General features: G+C 46.9%; 1 protein-coding gene across 2 annotated transcripts in view; it reads left to right on the top strand.

Annotated features, from left to right (window-relative positions):
- Nucleotides 1-12,074, top strand: part of Slc39a14 (solute carrier family 39 member 14) — a 47,227-nt gene extending 35,153 nt beyond the window's left edge. Inside the window, exons 4-9 of one of the 2 annotated variants that reach the window (XM_015499509.2) lie at nt 1,706-1,875; nt 4,588-4,710; nt 5,345-5,533; nt 5,654-5,861; nt 6,711-6,895; nt 8,937-12,074. In XM_015499509.2, coding sequence (XP_015354995.1) covers nt 1,706-1,875; nt 4,588-4,710; nt 5,345-5,533; nt 5,654-5,861; nt 6,711-6,895; nt 8,937-9,083 — 1,022 coding nt within the window. In that variant the 3' untranslated portion in view covers nt 9,084-12,074. The remainder of the gene's footprint in view (nt 1-1,705; nt 1,876-4,587; nt 4,711-5,344; nt 5,534-5,653; nt 5,862-6,710; nt 6,896-8,936) is intronic. The other variant, XM_015499507.2, reaches the window with a different exon arrangement.
- Nucleotides 12,075-12,382: the final 308 nt, after the last annotated feature.

The following is a 12,382-nucleotide window of genomic DNA, read 5'->3' as shown; positions in this document are numbered from 1 at the left end:
ATACCCCACCATGCTCAAGGCTCCCAGCACTGCCTCCTCTTACCAAGGGCCACCAATGACTCCTCACTCTAGATCTCAAGGGCCTTCTTCTCTCCTCCGGGCACTCAGGTTTGCCTCTGGCCTCTTCAGGTGATGTCAGATGCAAGGCTCCTCATGTCTGCCGCCCTGTCGGGGATCTGTGGCTGGTGGCTGGTCCCTATTCTTGGTGCTGCCTACCTTGCCTCCTCTGAGGGAACCCTGGGGGCACTTGGGTGTGGCACCAGTTATACACAGCACTGAGGTGGGGAAAGGTCACTAACGTGGTTGTGCTGTGTTGGCCATCCTTGTTTGTCCTCAGGCCATCTTTTGTGCTGTACAGAGCCAAAGGTAGAACAAAGACTATTTGAGAAGAACAAATACAATTAAAAATATAAAATAAACAGAAGGGCACCGCATCCTTCTGTACCTTGCATCTTGACCTTTTCCTGATTGGGACGGACTTCCTGGTACCCTTACTTGACTGTTTTGAAATGTTTGGTAATTTTGTTTCTTAATTGTCATCCCTGAGGAGCTATAAAAATAAGCCCAAGTTGACAGTCTTCCCACCTTTTCGACTCAGTCAGGGACTCTGGTGTGTACCTGACCCCCCTTGGAGTGGCAGAAGCTGCCTTTCACACAGAGTCCCTGTCAGCAGCTTCCCCGCCCGTCCAACTGAAAGACGGATCCGATCCGGAGCGGATGCCAGATGGGATGTTGTACGTGTGTCACCTTATCCTCATCCATGATTCTGAGACCACCTTGATGCCCTCTCAGAATTTCACATGGATTTAGCAAGCACTTCAGGGGAGGCCTCATCTTGGGCTATTTTTTCAGCTCTAGAAGTGGAACTTATTAATTTTTAAAGATTTGAAATCAAATGCCTCATTGTCTGTTTGAATGAAACTGCTGTCACTGAACATGCTCCGCCCCTGGCTCACAGGGAGTGTCATCGTGGCACAGTTCTGCCCTGCCCTCTCCTGGGGCTGGACTCAGCTCGGAGTGTGTCTGACTGAGAAATGTAAGAGGAAGTATTTTTTGTGACGGGGTGACTCTGGAACTCTGTTCTCTACGTCCAGGTCCCTTTTCAAGCAAATGGAAATAATTAAAAACTGCTGAAGTGCAGAGACAGAATATTATAGGCATCGGGTCTTGTTCTTCATCCCTCCTGCCCTGCACATATACATGACTTTGTGTATTTTGCACAGACTGCACCACCTCCAGGTTGTGCTGCGTGTCCCTCTGTGACACAGATTGGATATGCAGAGGCAAACACTCAGCATGATGTGCAGGTCCCTCCACTTGTCTGTATGTCCTGTTAAAGAAAGTCAGTCCTCAAGTCCAAAGTCTGATGGACCTGAGCATACGTTGGACATGTGACAAAGTAGCACCCTGCACTTCCTGCCAGACATACCAGCTGACAGGTATGACTCAGGCCACCAAAGACAGCAGGGGCTGGAGTCACAGGGTTCCAAGGCCACTTCAAGCTCCTTCTCATTTCTCTGCACTGATTGAAAGAAATTTTCATCAAAGACTCGAATCACTAACAAATTTTCTATTTCTCTCTCCCCCCCTACTTGTCTCTCTGATTTTTCTTTTTTTGTTTCCTTTGTTAATATCCACAACTTTCCCTATCACCTCCTCCCCTAAATGGTGGCTGCCCTGCTCCCTGTCCCGGGTGGGCTGGCAGTGTGGGGATACGGTCTCCTCTGTGTCACCGTTATCTCCCTCTGCTCCCTCATGGGGGCCAGCGTGGTGCCCTTCATGAAGAAGACCTTTTACAAGCGGCTGCTGCTCTACTTCATAGCTCTGGCGATTGGAACCCTCTACTCCAACGCCCTCTTCCAGCTCATCCCTGAGGTATGGCGAGCCAGAGCCCCTGTACCTGGAGTGCGCCTGTCTCCTCGGGGGGACAGTGGGCACAGTGGGAGACCTCTGATTACATGGAAGGTGCAGGGAGGGGCTCTCAGGGGCCTTTCCTTTGGGAAAGTCAAGCCAGGACTTAGGTAAGAGGTAGGAGAGGCTGCGCAGTGTAGGGTTAAGAGCCAGGTTCAAACCCTGCTGCACCATCTCCAGGTTCTACAACCTCGGGCAAGCCGCTTACCTCTCTGCTCCTGTTTCCTCATGTAAAATAGGAAAGATTGACCTCAAGAGAATGGAAGGGTCACATGAGATAATATTTGTAAAGTGCCTGGTGCCAGGAAAAGTGCTCCAACTGTTAAGTGAAAAGATGTAGTTTAGCTGTGTCACTTTATGGCTCTCCATTTGGTATTTTCGGTGCAGAGTGGTATAAACACGTCGACAGAATCCATGGGTCTTAGTAAAAACATCAGTTCTCAGAAGGGAGATTGGGGACAGAGACAATCTAAACAGAACAGTCGAGTTTCCATCACTGACAGCAGCTTTGTCCCTTATCTAGGTAAATGAAAAAAATCCTCCACGTTAGAGAAGGGCGCTTAGTACTTGTAAGGTTTGGTAGCCCTCTCGCAGATGCCTCATCTGCCTGGGTGCAATCTCTTCAATAGACCCATTAATTACAATAAGCACAAGACATCTCACATAGGTGGTCTGGCAGGCCCACAGAACAAAAGGGTGACTCCACATGCTTCTTGTAGTACTTTGTTTTCTAAAATGCTGTTTTATGTTCCTAATGGAGCAAATCTGAGATCTATAGAGCTAGTATTGTTTTTTTTTTAATATTTATTTTTTAGTCGTAGGTGGACATAATATCTTCATTTCATTTTTAAGTGGTGCTGAGGTTGGAACCCAGTGCCTCATGGCGAGCACTCTACCACTGAGCCCCAGCCCCAGCTCCAGAGCTAGTATTGTTTAACCCATGGAATCTGACCCTGCACGAGAGCACCTACCCTGAGCCTATTTGTGCCAGGTTTGCTGACCCTCGAAGTCAGGCTTTTGAATACTGCCGTCCTCCCTGGCTCAGTGTGGAGAGGTGGTAGTTGCTTCTTTTCCCTTCACTTTTCCCTCAGTGATTCGCCTCTCCCAGAGAGCTGACCAGATGTGCTACTTCTACTACAGAACGTATGTCTCTTAGAAAACGACATAGAGCCGGGTGCGGTGAGCACATGCCTGTAACCTTAGTGGCTCAAGAGGCTGAGGCAGGAGGATCGTGAGTTCAAAGCCAGCCTCAGCAAAAGCAAAGCACTAAGCAACTCAGTGAGACCCTGTCTCTAAATAAAATACAAAATAGGGCTGGGGATGTGGCTCAGTGGCCAAGTGCCCCTTAGTTCAATCCCTGATACCCCTACCAAAGAAAGAAAACAACACTAGAGGCTTGAGGCTTATGATTGAGTATGGTGCCTTTAAAACCTAAAGGAAAAGCACCTTTTAAGTAGCCAGGGTTCCCCTTCGCTAGGTTAGCTCCTATATGCAACCTGAACCTGAGGGGGACTGGAGTTTATTCAAGGCTTGCTTCTAGTTAGGAGACTGAGGAGCAAGTCATTGAACACTTTGACACCATAAACCAAGAACTGAACTTGAAAGAGAATTCTCCTGGTTTCTGCTCCTGTCTTCTTTCCAATGGATTCTTTCTCCCTCTCCTTAATAAGTGAGGTTTTTCAGAAAGAACCCAGAACAATTCCCCTTCCCCAGCTGGGCGCGGAGGTGCACACCTGTACTCCAGGCTACTTTGGAGGCCCAGGCGGGAAGGTCACTGGAGCACGTGCTCTCAAGACCAACTGGGGAGCAAAGCAAGACCTTGTCTCAAAAACCCTCCCAGCACCATTTTGTTGTTGTTTTTTAAAATATTTATTTACTTATCTCTAAACTGGTAGGGAATCTCACTATATTGCCCAGGCTGGTCTTAAATTCTTGGTCTCAAGAGATCCTTCTGCCTCAGCCTCCCAAGTAGCTGGGATCAAGGCGTGTGCCACAGAGCCAAGCTTCAAAAGCTCCCAAGATTAACACCTACAGGGTGTTGACGGCTTTTTTGGCTTTGTGGTCCCCATGAGGTTTGTGGTTAAGAAGATGCTGCAATTCTTGCTGCTCAACTGGGGAATGGATTTCCCTTTTAGAAAGCATAATTCCACCACTTCCCGTTCTGTTTGCAGATAGATCAGCTGGGGACATTAAATAAGATGAAAATAAACACAGGCGTCTTCTTCTTAAATATGGAATGCGCTGACAGGATGCTCTTATAACTAAGTGCTAAGAGAAATTAAGGCATACTTAACTAAGAGTAGAAAACCATGTGGTACATGCCTATTGTCCCAGCTACTTGGGAAACTGAAGCAGGAAGAATCCCAAGTCCAAGGCCAGCCTAGGCAAAACCTAGTCTTAAAAAAAAAAAAAGTAGAAAACCATATCCAGGACTACTCTTCCTAAGATTAAAATCCTAAAGATTGTCTTTTGGGAAGATGAGTAAGAAAGAACCTGGCAGGGCTGGTGATGTCACATCAGGGGAACATCAAGATTAGTTGATGGCAAGAGAAGGGCAGACTGCAGAGGTATTCCCGGATGTCTCTTTCCTAGAGTCAGGGAAGTAGTTAAGAGATGAGAGGGAACCAGTGGAGATATCTATTTTCTTAAACTCATTTTATTTTCCTGGGTCCACAGGCTTTTGGCTTCAATCCTCTGGAAGATTATTATGTCCCCAAGTCTGCCATGGTATTTGGGGGCTTCTACCTTTTCTTTTTCACAGAGAAGATCTTAAAGATGCTTCTTAAGCCGAAAAATGAGGTAAGGCCAATCATCAGTTTAAAAAAAAATGTCCGAGGGAACGCACCCACCTCAGAGAGCTGAGGCTGTTGGTGCAGGTGTGGCTCCACCAGTGCAGTGATGTGACCTGTCTGAAGCCACAGGTGCCCTCAGGAGATCAGCCCGGCTCACCTCATGAGGACATTAGCCACGGTGGCAGCCCTACTGGAAACTGGGTCTGGCCAGTGAGCCCTTTACTACAGCAGCAGTTTATCCCTTTTGCTTTGTTCTGGATTATTTCCTAAACATCTGATGTCTGACTGTAAAGAATAGGACTGACTAGCGTAGCACAGATCCAGAAAGATGACCTTCCACATCCGGCATGTGGTTGTTCCCTCACGGTGGCAGAGTCAGCAGAAATGCTCGTGGCAGAGGAGGGGCTCTGAGTGCCTTGAGCAGCGGCCCCTCAGTGCAAGGAGGGCACCCCAGGGACAGGCCTTAGCCTCACACGTGGTGCTGCCACAGGTGAGAGTTTCCACACTTCTGTGCGTGGCCTGCCCTGGTTTCCTTGGATGACCGTAATGAGGTCTTTGCAGAGCTTGGAGCACTCACTTGGAGTAGGTGTTCAGGGGGTTTGGTGAGGGTCACACTCACCCCTCCCCTGTCACCCCACCAGCATCATCACGGACATAACCATTTTGCCTCGGAGACACTTCCTTCCAAGAAGGACCAGGAGGAGGGTGTGACAGAGAAGCTGCAGAATGGGGATCTGGACCACATGATTCCTCAGCACTGTAACAGCGAGCCCGATGGCAAGGCCCCGGACGTGGACGGGAAGGTCATCGTGGGCTCGCTCTCCGTGCAGGTCTGTGGCCGCCAGCTGCTGGGGAGCCTTCAGAGGCAGAGGCCTTGACGAGTCAGGCGTGTGCTGAAAGCGTGTGGTCTTCCCCGTGACCCACGGGTCGTGGGCTGTGCTTTCTCATAGGACCTCCAAGCTTCCCAAAGTGCCTGTTACTGGCTGAAGGGTGTCCGCTACTCTGACATCGGCACCCTGGCCTGGATGATCACCCTGAGTGACGGCCTCCACAACTTCATCGACGGCCTGGCCATAGGTGCCTCCTTCACTGTGTCTGCTTTCCAAGGCATCAGCACGTCGGTGGCCATCCTCTGTGAGGAGTTCCCACACGAGCTGGGTGAGCACACATGCCCTGGAGCCTGGGTGGCGACCTTGGTTACTGGTGCAGCCCCACTTCATAGCTCCCCAGTGCCACTCAGTGCGCTCTGTAATCTGTTAACACCCGCAAGCTGTGTGGACTCTAACCACGGCATCCTAACAATAAGCCAACAGCAGCTTAGAACGATGAAGTTTTTCACAGGGAAATTTGTCTCCCTGTAGCTCATTGAGGCTCAGTGTTCTCATCCGTACAGAGGTTGGTATAGCAGCTACCTTAGAGAGTCACCGTGAGGTAGGCAAGACGCAGAAAGGGCTTACCATGTGCTGCTCACTGTTCCCAGTGCTCAGCGAGGGTGATCTCTTACACCCTGGACTCTTCCAAAGGCAGAGGAGTGTGTTAGAAGTTTGACAGGTGGATCTGTGGACGAGGCCGAGCTTGGGAGGTGCTTGGTTTTATCAAGGGAGAGTGTAGAAAGCCAGGATTCTGGAGGCTCAAATGGTCCAATTTTGGCTTTGCCATTGGCTTGCGACTTTTCTTCCTCACAATTTCGTTTCCGAAAAAGACAATTCACTATAGTTGTAAGGAAGGAAGTTCTTTGTATTTCACCTTCAATCAAAAGAAATGGGGGCCATCACTAGCTGGTCATCTACTTTCAAAATCCTGCATGTGGTTTCCAGTGTCTTGGCTGGTGTGCATGGCCAGTTTGGCAGATGGGGCAGCTCCTGAACAGAACGTCGATGGTCAGTCTCGATTCTGAGGCTGTCTTGAGTTTTACCCAGATTTCATCCATAGCTGAGCCTTCTGACTCGCCCATGTTCTCTGTCTCCCAACTCAACTTCCTTCCCCTTCCTGTTCTCCCCTCCGTAGGAGACTTTGTCATCCTGCTCAATGCTGGGATGAGTATCCAGCAGGCTCTGTTCTTCAACTTCCTTTCTGCCTGCTGCTGCTACGTGGGTCTGGCCTTTGGCATCCTGGCCGGCAGCCACTTCTCGGCCAACTGGATTTTTGCCCTGGCTGGAGGAATGTTCTTATATATTGCTCTGGCTGACATGGTAAGTCTGCCGTAGTTTATACCTTAGAGGCAAAATGGGCCAGATTATCAAAATTGTGAATAGAGAACAGCTAGGGGGACATAAGTTAGTTTTTAATAATGGCTTTATTGAGGTGTCTTCACATAACCACACAATTCACTTACTTAAGATATACGATTAGTGGGTTTTAAGGAAGTATTAGATCTACCACCCTCCCACCCCCAGTAGGGTCTCACTGTGTTGCCCAGGCTGTTCCTAAACTCGATGACTCAAGCAATCCTCCTGCCTCAGCCTCTTGAGTAGCTGGGACTATAGGACTCTGGGTGTGTACAATCACACCAACTTATAACATGACAAGAGATTTTAAGGCCAGAAAACTTAATGTTTCTGTTAGGATGTCATTAAAGAAAATGTGCTCAATCTAGGGTCCTTAGTTAAGTATTATAGAATAGGTATATATAGATAAATAAAAAGAAGAAAGAAGAATTACTCATAATCTCTCTACCTCATAATTATAATTAACACTGTTTCTTTTTTATCTCAATGTATTGTGTATGTCTATAAGTGACTATATTTATATTGAATTCATAATCTTGTGTCCTGATTTCTTTTACATAACACATCATGGATGTTTTTACATGTTGCATGCTCTTTGTAAATATTCTTTTCAGTGATGGTATTGCTCAATGAGAGTATATACTTTAGTTTCAGAATTAGAATTATTGGCTTAAAACGGATACATGGGTTGGGTTGTGGCTCAGTCATAGAGCATATGCCTAGCAAGTGTGAGACACTGGGTTCGATCTTCATCACCACATATAAATACATAAAAAGTAAAGGTCTATGAACAATTAAAAACAATAATAATAATAACTAGCCTTTAAAAAAATGGATGCATGGTTTTAGGTTTTATTTTTTCTTTTTTGGGTACTGGGGATTGAACCCAGGGGTGCTTTACCCCTGAGCTACATTCCCAGCCTGTTTGTTTGTTTGTTTGAGACAGAGTCTTGCTAAGTTGCTGAGGGTGGCTTTGAACTTGCCATGCTCTTGCCTCAGCCTCCCGAGTGGCTGGGATTACGGCTGTGTGTGAGCCACCCTGGCTGACCCCTGCTTTTAGGCTTTTATTAGCTTTCTTCCATTATCGGTGGTGTCCAGAAGTACACTGCCCTGTGTCCCACGTTAGCAGGACACAGTAGGTGTCAGTCCCCGCCTGCTCTGCTGCACCTTGTGCACGGCCTGGGAGCCTGAGCTCCCTCCCTGGTCTGTTGGCCTGAGGTGCTCTTTGGCCTGTTTGCCTGAATTACTTTTCTTTACATACCCCTTACATATCAGCATATGTAAAGGAGATGCTTTACTTTTTATACTGTTTTATTTTACGTATTCTTTGAGAATAATGTTTTTGGCGAGGTGGTGAGAACAGTGGCGGTTACCATCCAAACTCACCCCAGGGAAACGCTGTAGACAGTCTCTCTTGTGGGGAGCCTGCGCCGTGGGTAGGATGCTTTGGCATTCCTTAATGGTCCCACAGTGGTCACCTGCTTTGCTGGCCCAGCAGCACGAGGCCCAGAATCAATCCCAGCCACCTTGTAGTTCCATTTTCAGTCTCCTCACACTGTTGCTTGGTTTCCCAAAGAGGTGGTAACAATGATTTGTCAGTAAAAAAGATCTTTTTAAGTGGTTTTATGTCCACAATAAAAAGGGTTTTTTCCTTTTATCAGAGTTTCTTTTTTTCTCCTTCAGTGGCTGGGATGACACCCTGGGCCTTGTGCTTGCTGGCACGTGCTTGGCGGTGCAGCCACGCCCGCAGCCCGAAGGCATTGACCGCTAGCCAGCTCCTACCCCCAAATGCAGGGCCAGGTGTATAGTTCAGTGCTGGCTTTTCCTGCATAGTGGTAAAGTCATGGTGAGCAGTGGAGGAAGGCTGTCATATTCAGGTTCCAGCTGCTGTGGCTGGGAATCTCCTGTCAGCTGATTTGCCGTGTATCTCCATCACTGACCTGCCCTGGACTCGTGAGGTTGAAGAGGAATCACAGGTCTCTTATTTCTCTCTCTTTTTTCTCAGTTTCCTGAGATGAATGAGGTCTGCCAGGAGGATGAAAGGAAGGGCAGCATCTTGATCCCCTTTGTCATTCAGAACCTGGGCCTCTTGACCGGCTTCACCATCATGCTGCTCCTCACTATGTACTCAGGGCAGATCCAGATCGGATAGGGCCCTGCCAAGAGCCAGTGGGACTGCAGGTCGGGTTCTGGCCACAGGACGCGGCCTCCACAGAGCTCCATGGAGGAGGCAATTGGATTAAACTGATAACAGCCATCTGCCTGCTCCAGATATCAACTGTATTTAAAGTGCTCTGTCCTAGGAAGAAGCTGCCCTGGTGACGTTTTCCAGGTAGTGCCTCAACCCTCCCTGCCCCCTTCTTCATGGTGGCTCCAGAACCTGAAAGCTGTGTACAAGACAAGACTCCCTTTCCTCTCCACTCACTCTGGACTCTTTCTCTTGGAAGCAGCACTGAGAGATTTCCAGTCTTTTACCCTGCCGTGTAAAAATAGAGCTCGTGGTCATAACTTGGTTAGAAATTTTAGGAGATGAAGGAAAAAGAAGAAAGAAAGAAGCAGCAGGAGGTGAATCTATACTTTGGGGCCTGAGGCCTGTGAAGCGGGTTTTTCTTTTCTTACAGAGAAGGGACAGGAGACAAGGGACCCCCACCCCCACCCCAGTCTGTTGAGTTGCCTATTCTCTCAAAGAGTGAGTAGTGCAGGAGAGAGGCAAGGACCATCCTGAGTGTGATAGGAAGCAGCCAGTGATGGATCTCCTCTCGGGATCCCCACTTGTTCTCCTGGGACGCTGGGGGTCGGTTTGTGCAGCTCCCGTGTCCTGGCTGCCCAATTGAGCCTCTGTGAAGGTTCGGTTGCCTGGACCTTCTCTTGCGGCTTAATGCTAACAGAATAGAGGAGCAGAAGATCGTGAGGAAACAAATTATTTTTGCTGTGATTTCCACCTCCCTTTCCCAGCTCCCTTCTAAGAGACTGTTCAGATCCCTCCCTAGAAGCACATTGTCAAGATGTGGGGGTTGGAGGGAGACTGCGCACTCACCTCCCCTGGTCACGACTGGCGCAGTACGGCAAGCCGACCTGTAGAATTAGAGTGCAGTAGTTTATGCTTTACCATGACAAGGGTAGTCAGAAATGGAATGAGTGCAGGTGAAATTTATGACTTAGTAATTACATAAATAAAAGTTTGAGTACCGGGGAACACCGGACTATAAGGTCAAAAACTTGGGGCATGGCCGAAGGTATTGCTGCGGGTGGAATTTGAGTGGCACTGTCTTGGTTACTGCTTCCTCCCTGGCCCCAGACATCAGAAGTAGAATCCTGTATTGAACTCAGTATAAATTCCTCTAATTCTCTCCAGAACATGGATGGATGAACTTGGCTTTAACACTATGGGCCAGCCTCAGGCACTGTGGAGCCCCCTCCTCAGAACTCTGGCTTCAAGGGGAGCTAATCTCCAGGTTCACTAGGTGAATTGATTTATTATTATCATATTGATAATGTGAGATTCTTTAGCCACTTTGGGGAGCCAGTCTCTCCAGAAGCCTTTCTTAGTGGTGCCACAGCTGCAGCCCAGAGGCTGTGTTCACATGACGACAGGAGTGCTGGTTCATTGCCATCGCCTGAGTTTTTCTATCCTTCCTTAGAAAAACTGTCCACTGTTGTTAATTAAAATCAACATCTATTTTGTTTTTGTTCTTAGGAAATGTTCCTCAAACCAAGAATATTCCTGAAAAGAGTATGAATGGGAAAAGTGCTGGGGGTTCTTGTTAAGTCTCACTCTCAACCCTGCCTGTTGACTCAGACGAATTTAGAATAGGCTGAAGAAGAAGGAACCGTTAGCAATCAAGATTCTAGATTGAATGTCAGGACCGACTCCTGATAGAGTTAGGGTCCAGTTTTACCAAAGAACCAATTCCTTAAATGTTGGACTCTAACTTTTTATATTTATCATCATCATTGTTGTTATTGTTTTAAAATGATTTCGTCTTTTCTGTTTTATTCTCCTCAAACTGCTTTCAAGAGGTAGCAGAAAATGACACTCTGAGGCTGGGAGGGTAGCTCAGTGGTAGACAGATGGAGCTCCTGCACAGCATACGTGCAAGGCCTGGGGTTCCATCCCCAGCACACCACCCCCACCACCACCACCCCCAAAAAAGACTGGAAGATTTACTTTATCTAACTCACGTTAATCTATTTCAATTTTAATTTTAGCATTCCCTGTAGTTCCTGTCATTCCTTTAAAATATCCTTTGTCTTGGAGTAGAGTACTGACTTAGAGTTAGTGGGTTTCTAAGTTTAGGAGAGGAGCTTAAAAAAATGTAATCTTTAACAAATTGAAAAATAAATATGAACTAGTAGGGTGCTTGCCCTTTTCATGCACACCTATATTATTAACTCAAGAGCTTCACCTTCACAGACGACTGCCTCAAAGGGAATTCCTCTTTCGCCTGCATGGATGCAGAGGCCAGCCCAGTTGGAGCTTAGGAGGGAGGTGGTAATGGAAGTTCCCATTGGCAACAGATCTGCCTCATGATTTGGAAATGTGGCAATTTCATTTTGACTTTTAAGTGTTGAATTTGCTGTTCTAGGCATCTGTACATATTAGAAGTCTGAGGAGTAGTGAGTTTGTTAGAGGACTTTTCCACCTGGCACCCCAAAGGCACCTTCCACTTCTTTCCAGATGGACCAGTTCCTATTAATGTCAGCAAGGAAAGTACATGTCACGTAGGCGCCATAAGCCAGGGACAGGGTCCTGCTACTTCTCACCTTCTGTCTTTGCCCCCAAAGATTGTGTGTCTAGTGTTACCTGGGGGCCATTCCTCGGTGGTCCTTCACCCTGGGTTTGTAAAATGAAGACTTCTCTGTTTGAGTAGTCTAAGATCTATTTTTAGGAAGTCCTCTTCCAAAGAGACAGAAATATGCCAGAAACCTGCTTTAAAAAAATAATAATAAAGTCTGATTTTTTTGCAAAAGAAAGAGGTTAGGTTTTTATTATTCATATTTCCCTTTACAGTTCTACAATTACATCACAGTATTTTTTTTAAAAAAAACTCAGGTGTTATGAGAAAAATTAGGAAAGAAAATAACTTATGTGGACTGTAAATGTTTTATTTGTAAGGTTCTATAAATAAAGCTATATTCTGTATTTGTTGAATCCATGTGTGATCTTTGTCAAAAAATATTGTGGGTGTAATGAAGACTATTAAACACAAGGTGGCGATGGTGTCTTGCTGACCTAACTAACAGATTCGTCTTCCCAGGACCAGTTTATGCTTTCACTATGGGATTTGGAGGGAAATTCATGTGTCCTAATATGCTCACTTTAAAAATGGTTAGCTTTGGGCTGGGAGGGTGAGCTCTGATAGAGAGCTTGCCTAGCATGAATTGGGCCTTTGGTTTGATCCACAATACCACAAGAAAGAAAAAAAAATTTAAATGGGTCTTATGACTTTA

Source organism: Marmota marmota, unplaced genomic scaffold (assembly GCF_001458135.2).
Source record: "Marmota marmota marmota unplaced genomic scaffold, marMar, whole genome shotgun sequence".
Taxonomy (NCBI): Eukaryota; Metazoa; Chordata; class Mammalia; order Rodentia; family Sciuridae; genus Marmota; species Marmota marmota.
The sequence above is the reverse complement of the archived record's forward strand: the minus strand, read 5'-3'. Positions and strand labels throughout refer to the sequence as shown.